We start from the raw sequence: 20,637 nt of genomic DNA on the forward strand, positions 1-20,637 counted from the left end.
TCCCTTCCGAGGCTCAGGACCCTACCTTCTGACAGTAGGACAGGATTTCTCCGGGCTCTTTGAAGCAGCCTTGGTGGCCCTGAGGATCCGGCTCCCACTGGCCAGTCTGTAGGTTCATGTGCAGGAGCTGACGGCCGCAGAACATGGCAATCTGCGGCTCTGCCACCTGGAGGCCTGGCCCGTTCACCTCGGTCATGGCCAGAGCCTAGGGAGCAGAGGGGGAGAGGAGGGAGGGAGACAAGGGAGATGAGAAGAAGTCGATACAAACACAGTGGCAGATTATATTGTGTTTGAAGCTGATCCATGGCGGGTAGACCACAGATAATTCCTAAATGCACTCCAGCACTATCCAACATTAGAACAAAAGCGTAAGCCCGGGTGCAAGACTGAGTGACTGAGTGAGTGTAAGATCGAAGCAGAGAGGCGAGAATGTAGAGAAAGGAAGGGGGGAGGAGGGGCTAATGCATGGGAGAATTGAGTGCACCCGGCAAGCTTAAACTCAATATTGGAAAACCTAAAAATGCAGCAGAGATCCATAGAAGACTCACTGTTGAAATAACTGTGAAGTGAATGAAAATGAGGCAATAGAAGACCTGAGTAATCGACTGGTGGCCTATGCTCCCTGTTAGCTGACAGCTGTGACAGCTGAGAAAGGAAGGAAGGTGTATAGCGAAAATATACACGACAATGCAAAAGAGTGTCCCCACCCTTCCCCCTTCCCCCTTCCTGCTCCCCCTCCCCCAGCAGCATTACAAAAGGATGCTTTTATTGATCTTGGGATATGTTACCTCTGCCTGGGGGGAGGGCCCAGGGGACCCCACATAGAGGAAGAAACGCAGCAGCTCGGGCTGAGAGTCAGGTGTTAATATAAGCTCATTGACCGATGGGCCACTTCACGACATTAACACACAGCACAGAGACAGAGCGAGTCCAGGGAGGAATAAAGGAGGGGAAGGGTTCGGTAAGAGAAAGAGAAACTCTACACTCAAAGAAATGACTCATTGGATGAACTCAATTAAATTGTTGGCAGGTTTTCCATCCAATAATTATATGCAACTCCAACTCAAATTTAGCACATCAGTGCAATACAATGTAATTAAGTTAGTCCAACTCATTTGTATCAAATACATCTAAAATAAAATAACGATATCCATTAAATTAAATTAATTTGTGTTTGTCCAACTCAAAATATAAACTAACTAACTAACTAAGAAAATATGCAAACTCCACACAGAAGGAATGCCCCGACTGGGAATTGAACCCACAGACCTTTGGCTTTGAGGCGACAGTGCTAGCCACTACACCACCGTACAGCCCTGAAAGTGTCTTCACCTTGTAAACAACTGATTTTCAGCTGGCGCATGCGCAAAGGGTAGTCCTCAATGAAACACATTTATTTTGAGTTGATATGCACACCATCTAACCTAAATAAATCTAATAAATGAAAGAATTCATAAATTTTGTGTTCCACCCATTAAATATAAATATCTATTTTTGTAATTGATTTATTTAAATGTATCAAACAATATTTAAATGTGTCACCTCGAAGAAGGGCTTGAATCGTTTTTGTGAGTGTAACCTAAATAAATCTAATAAATGAAAGTATTCATACATTTTGTGTTACACCCATTCAAAATAAATATCTTCGTTTTGTCATTGATTTATTTAAATGTATCAAACAATATTTAAATGTGTCACCTCTAAGAAGGGCTTGAATCGTTTTTTTGAGTGTATAAACGGCACACACAAGGACTTCATCTGCCTCAACAGACAATACGTCAGCCTCAAGAATCACGAGAAAATATATCATGTTCCCCTGGATGTCTGAGTTGTCTCTTGAGCATTAATGCGCGGTTTACCTAATACATGCACAGAGTCTCTGCAGGTCACTTGGCTCCAGTAAAAGATGTGGTTCCTCAGTGCAGTAGCATCCACGGTAGAGTACATGCGATAATGTTTATTGTCCAACAGTAAAACCCCTCAGAGAGCATCCTGTGCCCCATGAGCTCATATCCTTTCATCTGCGCTGACAGACAGAGAGATAGACCTACCGACGACAGACAAGAAGAGCAACGCTGAGCCAATTAGAAGGAAGTTGCCCAAAGGGAAGAAACGGAGAGTGACGCCCGATCAAAGGGAAGCCCTGCAATGGCACCAAGCGTTTGAAGTTCGAATTAAAATTCACACAGAATAAAATAAATATTTAAAACCCTTTGAGTAAATGTACAATAAATATAAAAGGCCCTCAGCAGTCTGTGCATTATAATTATACTAAGAGGGGTTTGTGTTTCTGCATGTCTTAGCAGATTTCTTACAAATTACGGATCTACTTTTCATTACTGCTGACCATTTCCCAAAGCATGGGGCGTAGAGTTTTTAAGATTTATGAATGCCTTTTTCTTACAGGCCATGTATTTTCTCCAAATTAATTGTATTATTGTTTGAATATAAATTATTAGATGATTACAAAGTTGCTTGAGACAGTCTAAAGTATACTAGATTAACTCTTTGAACATAACTGTGTTTTTCAAAAGCTACACCAGAAAAAAATCTCATTTTCTTTTAGGGGAATATTTTCCCACTGTTGGCCTTATGTGCGTGTTGACAATATTACTCACTGAAACAATGCTGATTTGCAGCCAACTAAAATGTTGTCTGTCAGCACTTGCTGTCAACCTCAGTGTGATGGATTACCCGTTTCAGGCAAGTCTCAAGTCCCTGCAAGTTACTGATCACAATAATGGCTGTTTGAAGGAATGGAAAACATACACACAAATAAATATAAATATAACTATAGTGTGCTTTAGCAAAATTGCTGACCCATTATTTGTAGTAAGTTCACGGATAATAAATGTTTAACACTTTAAATAAACATAACTAGAGTTTACTTTCAATACCAATCCTTATGACTCATTTGGCTTGATTTTGAGTGAGTGGGTCAATATGACCCTGAACATGTAAGGTGTCTCATCTCTATTTATCTACATCACCCCATGACAACTTTTTTTTTACAAAATGCAGATACAATTTAGGAGAAACAAATGTTATGTTAGACTAATGCAATTTAGATTTAGAATTTTTCAATGTACCTGACATATAGTTTGAACATGTATTTTTCATTAAAACGAGTGAGTGCTCCTGATTGAACTCTGATCTATTGAGGGGGGAATAACTCAATTCCACTAAAATCTGATTGAATTGTTAGTAATGGTGTTGTTGGTGATGAGGTACAAACTATAGTTTTTAGGATTTTTTGGTTTCTGACCTCTTTTGTGTGATTCACCATTAACCGGGTCAAATTTACCCGAGAACATCACGGCTGTATGTAAGAAACGAACATAACAGGAGGGTTAAATTGAAGTTTTAGTTCCAGTTTCACAACACTAAGTGTTCTATTCTAGAAAACGGAATGACAAGTGTGAGTTATTAATAGTGCTGCATTTAAGCTGTTTCATAGGTAAAGAGTATTGTTAGAGGGACACAAGAAAACACTGCTGAAGCTGCTGAAACAGTCCGTGTAGTGTAGCTGCTGAGATAATGTCTAAATAGATATCTCTCTCTTTGACTCAGGGAAGGTCAGTGCTGCAAAGAAAAAAAATACTTCCGGATATTTGAGAAGATAACCTGGCAGCTCCCCCTGGACCAGCTCTCACATCATGCTTGCTCTCCACTACTGCACTTGCAGAAAATCAATGCTGAGCAACTGCAACTGTATCGCCACGTCCCCCCCCCCCCCCCCCCCTAATCAATAGCAGTCCATCAGGAGCCTGAGGTCCTGACCTCCAGCACTGCAAGGCCGCACACCCAGCCTCCAGCCTGATCTGGGACCAGATTAGATCTCCCTCTTGTGATAACCCTTGATAAGAAATACTGTTTTAAGATGTACTCTTCACTTCTTCTGCACATGCTGTTACATTGTGTTCTCACAGCAGTAACAGAAGCAGTCGTCAGCATGTGTGTCGTGTGTGACCCCCCAAAATGGTTTGAATACTTTTAAAGGAAGAATCCTGACAGGACAGAATTTCAAGAAATTTTCAAAGACAAATAAACACTGACTTAGGAAATAAGTAAACGCAATAGTAAGGAGTCTGTAAAACTATTTGGCAGGACTGTGCTTGAATACCTGCACGACGAGAGAGGGCTGATTTAATTCCAGTGAAAGTTGACGACTGAACTTGTTTTAAGGAAATATTGTTTTCATTTGCTTTTCTATTTGATCGTGTTTCGTTATATTGAACCTTGGTTACTGTGTGACACTAAAATAAATCACTTTTATGATTTAGCCATGCAATAATGCTAAAATACCATTAAATGTACTTTTGAGAATTCAATTGCATGTTGTCTATCATTCTTAAGCACCCCCAGATCACATATCACTGGTATGACTGTAAAATCAACTCAATAGCCAACCTGAAGTCAAGTAAGGTCAGTACTGCTCACATCTTTACGTACTCTATGAGTCCTGTTTGTGCAACAGGACGGGGAAGATGATCCAACAAGTTTCAACAATTGTTTTTGATGGCGAATTGTTCAATCAACCAAAAGCAGAGTGTGCCTGATAACAACAGGCAATTGGAAAATAATATCCAGAGAGGTTGCGGAAGAGAGAGGAGAGCACCGAAGGTATGTGAAAGCTATACTACGGTGTTGTTTACAACACACAAGACATCAACGTGTCTACACACTTATTTCTGTTGCACACACCAAACACATGCAAGCAGCATGGCTCTATGGATGGCAACGTCCATTTGTCAGTCCACTACTTTGGTCCAGTCTGACATATATTAACCACTATTGGATAGATTACCATGCACTATTGTGCATACAGTCATAGATGAAGTCTACTTTGTTAGTAATTACCTGACTTTTCCTCTAAAACCATCTTGAGGTTAACAATTTGGAATGATTACCATCCAACTTAGTACATTTATGGTTCCCAAAAAAAAGTATTGTCCTTATTAATACACTGACTTTTCCTCTACCACCATTATCTGTCACGGGTTCACACGGGTAAGCTCAGGTGCAGAAGAACAGGCCGACTCCAGGTTTGAGACACAAAACAAATATTTGTTCTTCAAGACGGACTGGTCGTAAGTGAATCGACACATGGGACAAAACACACAACAATGTGGCAGGGGACTGGGCAAAGACTGGGAGAATATATAAATGGGGGGGAAACACAGGTGTGGGACATCGGGGATCAGGAAGACGGGAGTGGCTGGGGCAGGTGAAGGGAATGAAACAATCAGGAGAGGCTGAGGGCAGGTGAAGGGAATGAAACAATCAGGAGAGGCTGATGACGGGTGAAGGGAATGAAACAATCAGGAGAGGCTGAGGGCAGGTGAAGGGAATGAAACAATCAGGAGAGGCTGATGACGGGTGAAGGGAATGAAACAATCAGGAGAGGCTGATGACAGGTGAAGGGAATGAAACAATCAGGAGAGGCTGAGGGCAGGTGAAGGGAATTAAACAATCAGGAGAGGCTGATGACAGATGAAGGGAATGAACAATCACTGGGGAGACAGACACAAAATTAACAGTGTTACATTATCAGGTCAATATTAAAATGTATTCTATACTGATGACCAACTATATGAATGACATTACCATCAGCCTCAGCGGCAGTTTGTGTTTCAGGCAAATGTAACTGTTACCCTGCTAAAGTAAGATGTTGAACATGGTATTTATACCTCTTAAATATTAGCATGCTAGCATTAGGACATAGCCGCTAGCATGCTTGTAGGCCGTGTTGATGATTCACAGCATATATTCACTCTTACAAAGCAGAATATAGATATTATTTTTAAATTAGCAAAAGCAGGAAGGTAAAGTTTGCAAAAAAAATCTGAGAGTAAAAAAATGCTTTCCTTACAATGCCTTCGTTAGCTCCATTGAAATGTTATTTTTCCTGTGATCTGCTTCTTCATACCGGTTGCATGCTTCACTTTGTAATAACATGTGTACCTTCACAAGCAGAAAGGATCCAAAGGAAAATAATTGATTCTCCAGAGACGCACTGTGCACGATACCAGAGGTTGTGGAAAAGCCAGTGTGGCTGTAATAATGGTTAATTATATTTTCGCAGATATCCCATGTAGTACATGAGGCTACAATGTGGAGCACCAAGAATAAGAGGAGAGATTTGATCTTGCAACATAAATGCGTCTGTCAGCCAGGGCTGGGTTTGGGCCAGGGCAGCACATTTACATGTTCTTCCAGCCTCTTACAACCTGTTCTAATTACATTTTCAGCACCTGTTCCACCCTTATGTTGCAGGATGACTTCATCCTCTGTAATGATGCAATCTCCGGCCCTGGCAGCCAAGCCGGAGCAGTCGGGGTGGAGCCCACCCATCATTTGTCACCTTTTATAAGTTGCTGCCAGACTTCACATGGGAGAACCACGGCATAAATGCATCAGAGGTTTCAAGTATATGTATTCTAGTGTGCGCAGCATGCAGCAGCACCACCGCCGTTAGATAGACGCTTTTGATATCTCTCAAGCTTTTTTATTTCCTTCCATACAACTGTGTTTCATTGCATTTTGTATCCTGGTTTATCCTTTGATGTTTCACGAGGTTTGATTTATCTTTAATTCATTTGTGCTATACTTCCTTTGTTATCTTACGTGCTCTAAATTATCTGAGGTGTATTTTCTGTGTGCATGTTACAAAGTACAAAGGGCTTCTACATATGGTACATACTTTAACTTGAAAATATACAGACACTTCCATCAGAGATATATTGTCGGGAGCTTGCTTAACATCTGCTCACTAACTAGAGACATCAGACCCCTGTGGAGCTAATCCCCAATTAACCACAGGGATCTGCAATATCCCATTTAACCAAAACACGCTCTGAAGGTCCAAGCATAGCTCTCTAACATTGTCCATCTGCTCTCAATACTGTAACTATTGCTGTATACTTCCGGTCAGCATATTTCCAAACAAATACCATTATGTTATACCGGTACTACATGCATTACAAAAACAACATTAGTTACTATTAAATCATTTTACCGGGCAAACTATGAGCTTTGTCATGCCTAGTGTGATTAATGTAACATTGTGGACTGACCACTTTCCATCACTCGTGTAGTGAACACGCCCACGTACCAATGAGCCTCCCCGATGCATAAGTCATGCGTGTATGAGCCACACAAACCTTCCTGAGCACGTATTTGTGCTTCTCCGCAGCACAGATGGTTGAATAGTGGGTGTCTTCCTGCTCTCCGGGCCCCTCCTTTACTCTTTCTCTATATCCCCCACCCTCTTCCTCCTCTCAAGGCTGAGCTCAATCTACCAACAGCTTTCCTATCTTGGATATCTCTTTTGTCCCCCCCTCCCTCACTCCTCCCTCAACCTTAACAGCTTTCACACAAAGCCTGACACTCTGCTGTTTGGCCTCCCTCCCTAGGCCAGTACTAAATGGCCAGAGAGATTTAAGGGGCATTCATCATTGTAATCATGTTGGTTAATTATTTATAGGCTCCATCAGACCTCTTCCTGGTGTGGGATGTAGTTATTAGAGAGTAGCAACATTAGTCTGCAGACTCTCATGGTGCAGCAGAGGGGACAATGGAGGAGAGAGCAGGTTAGCTCAGCCCATTTACACTCATTATTATACATCTCTGACTAATGGCTAATTGAAGCCATTAATTTTTCATTAAAAGCGACTAATATTTTCCGGCAGGATGGAAAACACTGTTTAACAGCTTCCTGTAAACCACATACAGCAGTAAAGTTACTTATTGAATACTAAACCTCATATTAATACTTAATTGACAACCATTTTGAGAGAGGCTTTTCTTTGTTGCAAAGATGTGCAAAAACATCAGGGCCTTCTCAAAGTCGAGCTTCATCAATCCAGATCGCAGCGGTCCAGCCTCCAGCTGGGCACACTGGGAGCAGATGGCCCCATAATCACCAGGGTTCATCTAGGTCTGAACCAGAAGCCATAACCAGCTCACAATATTTGATTTAATTTCAAGTATAGCTTAAAATACAGGACATGTCAGATGGCACCACTGCAAGAGACTCCATAGCTCTGGAGGCTGGCAGTGCCAACCATTTCATGATCATGGTTATTTAGGTTTATGTTTAGACTGTATATATCTCTTATCTCAAGGTTTTAGTCTATATCTTTCCAGCTCGCACTCTGCAGCTGGGGAATATGAAAGAGACTGATTTCCCTCTTCTGTAAAGGTCGCTAACAGCCCCCGGAAATCACGTGAACTGAGTTTGATTCAGATTTCCCTGATGTGCGATCGCACCATGGGACTCAACAGAAGCTCCATACCCACATGAGCAGAGACTTCACTTTTCCCTGCTGGGACTCACATGACTCATAATAAATATCATATTCACACACATTCGACTTCGCTCTTTCCTTTTTCTCTCTTCAGAACACAGTCCATAATACATGAATTTAACTTCCATTGTGCAGGCAATTTGGTTCCAGTTATGTTTCCTGTGAGATTTTTTTGAGACTTCCTGCCTTTCAGTAGCATCTGTGGGAAAACTTGAAATATCCAATGCAATCAGAGAAAGAAAACAGGAAATTCCAACGGGGAAACAAGTGATCGTGACACTTTTGCAAAGACAACTTCTACGCATGTCTTCCTCACTGTCCCACCCACATCTCAACAAATGCTTCTTCTGAATCATGCACCGTAATGACGCCACACTGCACGTCTTTTCTGCAGAAAGGACAAAAACACAGAGCGTAGTTTGTCATATGCCCGATGCTCTCTCTGCCTCCACCTCCTGCAGATATGCGTGGGAGACAAACAACTGCGTAGTAATAATGTTTCATAAATGCAGCCAGGAAAACAGAGTTCGGAGTCCAGGGAGCTTCTTCCACACAGCCACACTAGTAGCACTCTTGATACATTTCTACTGTAACATAACACCGATGAACCTCCTTCACAGTTAAGCATCACAACATGGGAATGCCAAGCACTGTGAGCCTGCAGATATGATTTCAAGCTGAAGAGCTACCTCAGGGGATTGAAAGAATCAAAGGCTTAGTGGAGATTTGAGCACTGCAGGTCCATCTGAAACATCCAAATGTCAACACAATTGCCACTGAATCAGGGATTTTCTGCCGGCAGATTGAGATTGACACAATGCAAACACGCTTTCCAAAATCTGTATTTATATGGTCAATACATTGAAAAAGCTTGAGTCATATCTGTGACTCAAAGGTTCAAATTTCTATTAACTATGCTGAGCATTGTCCCCGTTAAAAGGTATGAAACATGAATGCATAAATATATCATATCATTATGATACCACAAGATGTGGCTCTGTTTGTTATTGTGTAAAAGCTTTCCCACCTTGGAACCAAATCCAGCATTTAGCAGGTTAATGGAGATGAGGGAGAGACACGATTTTCTATTTCAGACCGAGGACATATGCAGATAATACTTTTATTCATAGCAAGTTATCTGACAAGTGTGTGTGTTTTGGTGGAGAAAAACAGGAAGGTTTTAAAACCCACAACATGATGCCCTTGAGCATGTTTTAAGTAGATTAAACGGATCTTAAAGCGTGAATGAGGGCATGTTTATAGGTTAAAACTGAACGTTTAGACGGTAATAATTGATCCACTTAAAGACAGACTGTTTCTACAGTCTCCCTGACACACAGCAGGGAGCCGGCATCAATCGGACCTGGTGCTTCTTCTTATCTCACCCTCTGGGCCTTTGCTGCCTCTTAAGCCCCTCACGCTGTCTTTGACTCTTTTCTTCGCAGCCGTTCCGTATCGAGGTCTTTCTTCCTCCGCATGTCTTCTCGTCTGGCAGTTTTACTTTTACTTTCCTGTCACTTCATGCACTTTTCGAATATGGCACATCGTTGTTAAGTGTACCCTCTTCAGATCTGTCGACACTGCATCTTGTGCTTGTTAAAACATGCAATGGAATCTGCCAATAGAGGAATGCATCACCATGAAGTGCATCTTACAGGAAGGAAAATTAAACACACATTAAATTGCTTTGGAACTTAAATCTGTTGAGTAAAAATGAAAATGACCTTTGGCACATTAATACGTGCATTTAATCCATATGACTTATGACCTCTGATGCTCTTTGCATATAACAAATATGTAAATGAGGAACTGTTAATCTGTCTTGTTTATGCTGTATGAGTACTTTATATCTTCTTTTTTTATGATTGAAATTGAGTCTTTGAGATAGTCCAATAAAAAAAAAGTGCACGTATAAAAAACATTCAGTATGCGATGGGAGTAATATGCTGTGTATGAGAGATGACAACAGAGATGGGGGAGAAGGGAAGGGGATTAAAACGTTCATATACTGTATCTCTCTTTGCTTCTGTCTCTAATTTATGCATGATTTATAAATCTGATGACATCGTGCCAGCTCCCCTGGGAGTCTGTTTAGATGCACCTTATGGAAATGAGGCTCTATGTTTTATATACACACACATATATATACACGCACATACACACAGAAACATATACTGTTGTGTTAGCCTCATAAAGAGAGTGTGACGTGGAGGCAGAGTGGTGTGTGGTTGTGTGTGTTTTATACATATTTGTTGGGGCTTGACCAGAAAGCTAAAAGCAATAATTGATCTTTTTAAACCCGGTTCCATACCACATACAATACATTACACATCACACCAACATGGTTCATGGCTTTAATTCACAGGCATGTGGTATCGCCACAGTGGGAACAAACTGGTCTTTAACTCCCAGTGAGAGGTCAGAATGTCCGCAGCATGGCCGGCTTCAGCCCAAGGAACTGCCGACGCATTGAGCGAATGACCTCTTCCCAGGCCTCCCAGAGAGTGCGCTGCCCTTGCACAGCACCTTGGCCTACGGGTCATTGTAATGAGGTGCTCGGCTACTGAACAGCAGGGAGAACTGCTAATGCTTGGGTCCACTGGGTCCGGCGTGCCACTGGTTCAAGGCAAAGAACAAATAATCTGCTTCAGAAAATCTCGATGGAACGGTTAGCGGCACGGCTGGCGTCACTCGCCCACATTTAACAGCAGCAGCCGCTCACTTGTTCCCATCGAACCCGTAAACACATTTCTTTTTTCCCCGTCTTCTCCACGTTCTCCCTCTCAGCATCACTTGGCCACGAAGGGTGGTTACCATGGTAACACCACCCACAGGAGGCTACCTTATGTGTTACCGTAGCAACCGGTTCCCCACAGAATTTTAAGCATGTCACTCTCTCTCCCAGTCTTATCAGCCTCTCTCTCTCTCTCTCTCTCTCTCTCTCTCTCTCTCTCTCTCTCTCTCTCTCCCTTGATGGTTGGTTAGCTTTCTTTATCACTGTCTGTTGGTTGATTACTCGCCACTTACATTTCAACAACATTTCGGGCTTATTGACTCTCTTTAGAGTGAGCACAACCATAAATCTATGTATTGTTGTTTTCAAATGTCTTTTTTGGCCTAAAATGTCGAAATTTATAGGAAATTAAAAATTAAAGTAAATGAGTAATAAAAGCATGATGGTAACAATACCCTGGAAGCAATACAAATGTAAATCCAAAGATATTCATATAATTAACAACATAATTATAATCAACAAATCAACAAACAATGACTATAATAAAGGTAATTTATCATGAAAGAAACAATTACTGGCTTTAGATTTTCCACTTTTTCTATGTTTTTCTACGTTTTCTAGGCCTATTTTTAATCGCTACCTCAGTATCTAGGAAATTGTGATGGCCATTTTTCTCTTGCGGATTAGTTTTAAAATTGCAAATGAAAGAGAGAGGTCAAAGTCACAACCGTAAATGTTATAAAATATAGTTTAACATGATATAATACATCAATGCTAATAACAACATATATACAGTTAGTATAATATACCATATTTCACAATGTAGTTCAAACTACTATTACACCCCCTCAGTGACTATATTGAATTGTATTCTTGTAAATCTTTGTAAATCTCAATGTGGTGACTCAGTCGCTGACTAAATGATTCGTCGCGTTCCTCTGAGGATTCCTGAGCTTCAGGGCTGCACAGCCTGCATGTTACAACACAACTGATTATCTTTAATCAACTTCACCAACTGCCTGTCTTTCCCAGAGTTCCTTTAAGTACACTCATGCCCAAGATTACAAAAGATTTGAATCATCTGATCGGTCAAGACGTACATGGTGAATCACTTCTCGAGTGTCTGTATGCATCATATTCAAAATAAGCTTTTAAAAATGTTAATAGAAGAAGAAAGCAGTTTAACAAATCAACCGACGACTAATAATAAGGATGGTTGACATGTCCTATCTTGCTTCGGCCCTCTCAGTGTTATTTTAGACCGGGCCACTCTGGTGAGATAATGCGTGCTGGCTGTGCAGTCTGCCAGTCTCTGCTGCAGAATCACTCAGTAGATTAAATATTAGTGTTATCTCATTTCCTAAGGCCACACAGTCTCCACAGAGTGAAAGATTGAAGGTAAAGTGGTTTAATCATTGAGACAATCTTACAAAAGACCCCTCACCGGGGCCTGGAACCTCCATTTGTGCTTTGTGTCTTTATTACATTATTTTTCCAAACAACCACTAGACTCTCGTGAAGCATCCAATTTGTCAGACGAGCTTGTGCGCGTATCGCCTGTTAACGGGCACAGCTTGGCCTCGGTGTTCACAATGACTCTCAGCTGAGTAAAGAGTGGAATATACGTATATTTGTCTTATTGTTGACGATTAACTGCAGCCACAGCAACACCTGCGTCTCTTTATCATCTATAGCTGCTCGTACTGCCACCTGGTTGTTTATAGCCAGCCATCTGTGTATACTGTGTAAAATAGAGGCAGAGTTGATTGCATTTTGAGGAAGGAGGGAGGATATGTTTGAGGTTCCTTTTCAGGAAATGTAAACTGCTCTACAATATAGTATATTCAATCACACTAGATATATACAACTGATGGCCATGCTTCCGACTGCATCCAATTTCACTTTAAAATATAAAACAAAAAGTGTCCCATTGAAGAACTTCAATATTCAATATTAAGCTCAGGTTCATGCCAGTTGTCCGGGGATTGTTAAGAAGCGTTCTGGGAAAAGTATGAAATCACAAAAAGATCATTTGGAGTTATGTATTTAGGTTAATGGGTATAGCCAATAGGAAAATGACAAAACTCCTGGAATTTGATGAACAAAATTAACATTGTACCGCACTGTTCATATTGTTGGGAACTTATTGTTCATATTGAAAGAATATCTGATGATACAACTTTTGTTTTGGTGTATTAGTAATTTGGAGCTACAATAGAGAACACATCATGTGCAGATAGAGACAGTCACAGTCAGATGTCTGAAAATATCAAGAAGGAACAAAAAAATTGCAAGATGAGCAAAATGCAGAACAAAAACAAAAAAGAAGAAAAAGAAGGGTGAGTTCGGAGCATGAATTATTCAAGAACAATCAAAGAATGCACAAGGAAAGTGAAAAGATGTCACTGAAAGCTGCTGAGGCTGATGGAGGAGCAGCGTCTGGGAGGGTGGGTGGAGGAGGGGCAGGGAGTGCCTTTGGGATGTGGCAGGGGAGGCTGGGGCAAACACCGGGAGGAGGGAGGAGTGAGGAGGGAGGAGAGAGGAGGGAAGAGGGAGGAGGGAGGAGAGGGGCTAAGGCAAGGAGGAGACGGGCGTGGGGATTTTCTTTTGTGTTCTTTTGTGTTCTGTGGCACAAGAGTGGGGAGTGGACCAGGAGGGCGTAGAAGATTGTGGGTGGGGGGTGGGGAAACATACAAACAAACAGGTAGCATGAAGAGAGCGGGCTTTCATCACAGCGTTAAGAGGGTGCGTGACAAGTGCCAAAGCCCAGTAGACAAGCTCGGGCCCAGACCTTTCCACGGCCTTCAATAATTGATGCGGCTTCTGCAGCGTGCCGTCTTTATAAAGCAGCAAGTGTGTGGTGAACGTGTGTGTCTGTGTGTGTGTATATTTTTTAGTTATCTGTGTTTGGGTGAACTAATTGTGTGTATGTGGAAGATATTTCTATCCATTAGTTAGACTGTATCTTTGTTGCATTTGGATTCATCAAATGCAACAAAGATTCACCAGCTGTTAGTCTTTCTGATAAGAGCTGTATGTTATGCAGCCAATGCAGTGAACATGATGGCAGAGCTATAAACGACTGGGCAAAAAGTACATCCATTTATTTCCCTCCATAACAGCCCCCAATGTTCTTCTGTAGAGTTTAAATACTGGCCCTATATTGTCAGTGGACTCAACAACCTCACACTCCCCCAACCCTGCAGCCACAGCCATTAAGGAAATTAGAATGTTCCCAGTCCCTCTTTAATACAACGCAGTGCTCCAGTCTGGCCACAGGGTTTTTCTTGCCTCCGCCCCTCGTCTCATTTCAAGGCCACATGTACATGTACATGACAAAGATTGATCTCTCTGCTCTCCCAGCTGCTGGGGCTGAGCAGGGCTGGGTTCCTCCATTAGCATGCACTCCTCCAGCCGGCAACCCACATCACATTCTACATGCTCTGCATCACTTACACTCCCTATCCTCCCTCCCTCTCTACTTTTCTCAAATCATTCCCCCCTCCTCAATCTATTTCACAGTGTTCACTCTTTTATTTATACTCCTGAACATGGAGGACAAGTGTTATCACCATAGTGCAGATGTTTCCGAGGGGGCTCCTCTGAAACCTCCCACAGGCGGCAGCAGGACTAAACATCTTGTTACGCCCTGGCATTAATCTTTTCTGAAAAATCCAACCCATTAGGCTTACTGAGGCAGTTATGCGTAGTGTGAAGACCTTGGGCTGCAGTGATATCGCTACCCTGCAAGACTCTGGAGAGAAGCCATGGCTGGATGTGATCAGCATGGCCCTGCTGGTCTCAAACTCTCTATGTGACCCTGAGAAACGCATGACATGTGAAGAAACCTGTACAGGCACATACACAGGCTCAAGCAATCAGATTGGCTAGATTTATAATTGCCCCATGAATCTATGCATGTGACATCCACTAATGGCTTAGCACGATGTGGAGATGCCACCCAATGATGGGCTTTGCAAGCTAACATTATTAAATGCTGAATTGGGAATTACTTTCTTTCCAGAAAGGCCCGAAGACAAGATTGATTCATCCAAACCGGGGAGAGTTTCACTGAATCTATCTGGAGGATGCCATGCAAATGTGCAATTAATGTCAATTTATTTTTAGCAGAAAAGCTGGATGAATTTCCATGCCTGAAGACACATAAACAAACGTGTACTTCAGTCACACTCTAAACGGCCAGCAGCAATAATAGACATTAAAACGCCCCAATAACCCTCTGATTCACAAAGCACGACGCTCTGCTTCAATGTTGTCGATTAGCCAACAGAATACATTAATATGACTCAAAACAACTCAATTTCTAGGTTTTTTTCCGCAGGTACAATAAAGCTCTCATTTCACAGTGACTCTGCAGGATTTACTCTTGGTACTGTGAGTGCGCTGCGCTTCAAATCCTTGAAAAAGAAAGTCAGATACAGAGAAAAGGGGGGAAACATGTGCCACAACAAAATGTATGCTTTATACCCACTGGCACACGGATAAAGGAGATAAGAGCGAGTGCACGGAAAGCCATTAGTGGAGCTCGATTATCTCTTGGCTCCAAAATTAATTAATTTAGAAGTGCGTGCAGGGCAGGGTGTGTGTGTGTTTGTGTGTGAGAGAGAGAAAGACAGTGGTAGAGATAGATAGAGAGAGATCCCTTTGTGTTTTTTGCATGTTTTTTGCCTAACAAATCCTCTTTCGTGACTGCATTGAGCGGCCGATGGGGGCGGGAGGTGAATGGATCTGTGTGGCTGTGTTCCAACACACGGCCTGCGATTGCTGTGGGTGGGGATGTGGTGTTGGAAAGGGGGGGGGGGGGGGGGTTGTTACACAGCGACTTTATGACTCACCATTTTTATTTTAATCTTTGGCCATAAAACCTGCGTCCTATTCTTCTGCTCTTTCCGTCGTCCATGTTCTCTTTTCATTGTCTTTGAAGCTTTATCCTGTCCCAGACCATAAAACCTGAAGACAGGGTGGGTTTGTTTTGTTTGTTTTGGGGTCTGCCACTACTCTTCTTGGACTGGAGTGCTTAGCTTTACACTGCAGTCATTTATCTTGATAAACAGAGAGCTGGCTGACTAAAGCTAGGCTTACCTGGAGCCTGTAGCCCCTTTTCTATTATCAAAATGTCTACACACAAAGAGAATCTTTTTTGGATTGCTTTCATAAATCAGATGTTCCTGTTTGGGGTTTTGTTGTAGCATGCACTGAGCTCACTGGATCCAGTTTTGCTTTATTGTTAGTGGATAAGTGAGTATTCATAATGTCATTGTGATTCCCTAATGTTTGTGATCCTAAAGAGTCGGCCTCGCTGTTATATAATTGTCAACTGTTTAAAGATTGAGCCAAACCATTTCCTCACAAGCTGTTTCTTTAATATATTGTGTTCTATTAGATCATTGCAATTTTTTTAATCAGTTTTCAGGACTGCCTAATGACAATAGCATATCTTTAAGATTGATTTTGAACGAATGCGATGAGGTACTTGGATTTGGTAGATTACTTACTTTTTTATTAGCCAGCAACAACACCTGCTGTTTTATCAGTTTAAATGTTTCTCCATTGATTTCCCAGTGAATGAACGACATCATAATAGGGCTGCGTGATATCGATAACACCTTCTATAATGGAACAAATAGTTTCATATCACAATAAGAACTGACACAATAAATCAATGAATCAATCAATCAGTTAATCAAAATATAAATAATCAGCAACCATTCTGATAATCAAATAGTAATTTAAATAACTTTTTAAGCAAAATCTAAAAAAATAAAATGTCTTGTTCATTTCTGAAGTTGAACTGAATACTTATATTATATAAATTATACTTATACTTGGGATTTGGAGTGTTGATGGGACAAAACAAGAAGCCTGCATTTGTCAATGTATATGCCCCTTTCACTATTTCCTTAAAGGATTCATCAATTAAATAAGAAAATGATGGTCAGATATCAATATCGACTTTGAATGAAAATAATTGTTATTTGCGGTGCAGATCACAATATCGACTGTAAACACATTGTGACATAGCATTCAGTTGAGAAAATGTCAATGGTCATTATAACAGGAACTAAATACCCGTAAAATCAAATAACCTAATTTCATTTATGTAAATATCAAATATTGCCAAATAAATACACAAAGCAACATACAGATAAACAGATCAGACATCAACATACTTCACGTATGCACTCACTCGTCACGACTCACAATGTCAGCGACGCAGAGTGTTGTAGAGGCAACACGAGCGAGCTGTTTTACATCTCAGTGTTCTGTGTCAACGTCGGCCAGATGGAAGTAATGTGAAGAGTAAATACACCCAAAGAAGACCACGGGATAAATGTTATGACCACAAATGTATAGTTTATCACAGAACATATTGTTATATCACCCACCCCTTCAGTATTATAACTAAATCATAATGTTATTTACTGCCATGTGTTTCCCATATTGCCCACTCCTGTTAAAGATGAAATAACTCAAAGTCTACTGACACACAAAACCCAACACATTTGATTTAATCCAAACGTCCCGAGCTCCATGAATGTCAGACCACATTAAACAGAAGTTTACAGGCTGCACATAAAGGGGATTGTTTCTGTCGTCTTTTTAAGAATGACAATATACTTTCAGAACTGTTCAGTGTGTCAATTAGATTCCTGCGTTGGGTGCAGCGACAAGAACCTATAAGATACCTGGGAGGCCACAGCTGGACTTGACTCAGGTGGCAACCTGGCATCAATGTGTCTGTCCAATCAGAAGACATGGGATGATGCTCAATTTGTATTTCAGCTCAAAAATGATTACGGCTTTCCTATGTGGACATTTAATTTGAGTACATTTTGATTATGCATCAAATATTGCACTATAAAAGAGAGAATTAATCAAATTCGCATATTTCATCTGCGTTATTGTTGAGTAAATTAAGGGATGCTGACAGTTTTATTGGGATTAATACCACAGTGTAATCCAGCCAGCCAACCCTCTCATGGGGTAATATTCAGTGTAAACCTTCATGAGCAGGTCTCCTTGTATAAAGCTAAAGCCTGCTCCTCAGCATCGCAGTAATCCCACTAAGGCTCTTAGAGAAGTGAAATTATTTCGTAATGAAAGGAGAGGCTTCACGACTGTTACAGACTCACTGAGGAAGATAGCTAATAAACATATCGTAATAACATAATATTCGACTCTACTCTGCAGCTTCACTCACTCTCCATCTCCAGGTGATACAGCACTTTTGACCTGAACCATAGCACGTCATGACTCATCCTCCGCCTCCCCCTCCCTCCTCCACACTCAAGCTCACCTCTAACACCACCTTGCTCCTGCAACACAAATTCCCATGCTCCAACTGTATTAATGCCGCAGGTCTATTACAGTGGGGAGATGATGGGTGAGTCCATCACACTGTGTGTCTGCTGCAAGACGTGATGAGACAGGCGGGAGGTGGAAGCACCTGGCATGCCATTGATCTGTCGCTCTCTACCAGAGACTTTCCCTATCTCCTCGCTACCTATATGGAGACAGATGCCAATAGGAAGACCTGCATCTCTCATTAGGAGTATACTCAGTACCACACTCTATGCCCAATGATATGTCAAAGTCACCCCCCTCTCGGTTGATCATCTTATTCACGTGAATTTTCCACATAATTAGAAATAGATATATTTTAGGGAAGACAATCCATTGACAACCTGATAGCGCTGCCTGATTCCTTATGAGACTAAATTGGGAGTTTTCTAATCTATTTAGGCTTATGTCATGAAGATCAAACGTAACAGATAACAGCAATTTCATATGCATGACTCCATCCTTTTCCAGAGCTGCACCACTCCTCGAAAGAACGGATGCATGATTTCTTCACCTGACAAGGCCAGATGGGGCGCAATGAGTCGGGATGTGATCTCCATCCTTCAACAAACAGAAGGCCGATGTGACATGTTCCAATACAGGCCCAGACTTGACGCAGCGAGCAGAGCACACTGTGATCCACATCTCGATGAAGCCTCTCATATTTACCTCCTGAATGTCAGCGTCCATGCGCGTGCTATTGCCGCATTTGCATTTTAAAGCCTCTCACCATCGCTGCATTTCCGTTGCCGCTGTGTGCCATTACTCTTGTTGACATAAAGGACGCAGCCCGGGGATGCATTTACAAATGAAACCTGCCCTAGATAAGGGTGCGTGTCAGCGATATGGACACAGGGAAAGCTGTATGCGTGGCATGCTTGATGTCGGCATGAACTATACAGCACAGAATTGTGTCAAAAAGCCACACCGACATTCAGCTACACAGACAGCAATATTGCAATGCGCCATCGGTACAAAGGGTTGCTCTCACCTCGACGTTTTCCCACACGCAGTAGGACAATACAGCCATCAGGATAGGTATTGCGGTATGTCCCATGTTCTCTCTTTCTTTTGTCTCTTTTGGTTTATTTTGTGAAATAACTGCCTCCCACTGCGCTGTCTGTTACTTCAGCTGAAGTGATGGACACTGCGTTCGTCGGCGCCTTCCTGCGATATCTCCTGCGTCTGCGTCCTGCTCGCTCTTGCCGACGGGCTCTCCAATGGCAGCCTGGGATTTTATGTGGATGAAGCCTGACAGAACCAAGCCCTGTTTCTGCGGGTATTTATCACAGAGTTCACTCATGGCGTCCTCGCAGTGGTTTAGGGAAGAACGACATCTGGTGGTGATGGATAGAGAATGCACGTGCTGACCCTTATTAAGGGAGAATGTACACGAGAATGAGGCTTATATTTGTTTTACACCGAGCAAACAGAACAGACTGACTGTATGACATCACCTGGGGAATAGTCATTGATACCACGAAGAATTAAACTCCATCACAGCGTTTAAGACAATTGGAATTTTTTATTTTTTATTATAGCCTTTTCCTAGAAAATAGCTCAATTAACTAATTCAATATGCTTAGCTGCACCTACTCATTTACACGCATTCACTCTTTGGATGATCTAGAATATATGAAAATACAATTTTATATGTATTTACAAAGTTTAACTGATTGACTGCTTAAATAAATATAATCAAATAAATAGCAAAAATAAATTTGAGGGGGCCACAAGGTGATTAAAGCGGGTAAGAAATAAAAAAGATACATAATGTTGCCAGTTCATCGTGAACAGCGAAGTACAACTCATGCAGTCTAATGCAACTACCACACAATAAACTGTGCACCAAATACCAATTACATTTATTTTTTAGACTTTTTTCTTGTCTAATAAAAATCTCTCAAAAACCTTTTTAATGAAACAATAATAGGGTATAACATTTGCTGGTGTAACTGCACAACTCATGTCCTCCCTAAGGCCATCCTGAGGAGTTTTAGATGGGTTTCACACAGGCCAAAAGGGTAGAAACCACTGGGAAATCAAATGAACACACAACAGTACAGTGAGTCAAAAAAACAGTTCTTCTGCAATCCAATAAAACATTGAATACAACCTTTATGAAACTTGAAATAGAGAGCTTTTATGTTCATTTAAAAAATAGATATTTTGAGTCTGTACACAACCCCTAGAGACTTCTGGAGTGTCTAAAAGAGACACAGAGTAACAAAT

At 41.5% G+C, this 20,637-nt stretch overlaps 1 protein-coding gene across 2 annotated transcripts in view; it reads right to left on the minus strand.

Annotated features, from left to right (window-relative positions):
* aplp1 (amyloid beta (A4) precursor-like protein 1) overlaps positions 1-19,591 on the minus strand; it is a 31,769-nt gene extending 12,178 nt beyond the window's left edge. For both annotated transcript variants that reach the window (XM_056444824.1, XM_056444823.1), the window contains exons 1-2: positions 19,397-19,591; positions 26-205 (exon numbers count right to left, since the gene is read on the minus strand). In XM_056444824.1, the coding sequence (XP_056300799.1) occupies positions 26-205; positions 19,397-19,462 (246 nt within the window). In that variant the 5' untranslated portion in view covers positions 19,463-19,591. The remainder of the gene's footprint in view (positions 1-25; positions 206-19,396) is intronic.
* Positions 19,592-20,637: the final 1,046 nt, after the last annotated feature.

Source organism: Pseudoliparis swirei, chromosome 22 (assembly GCF_029220125.1).
Source record: "Pseudoliparis swirei isolate HS2019 ecotype Mariana Trench chromosome 22, NWPU_hadal_v1, whole genome shotgun sequence".
NCBI classification, from domain to species: Eukaryota; Metazoa; Chordata; class Actinopteri; order Perciformes; family Liparidae; genus Pseudoliparis; species Pseudoliparis swirei.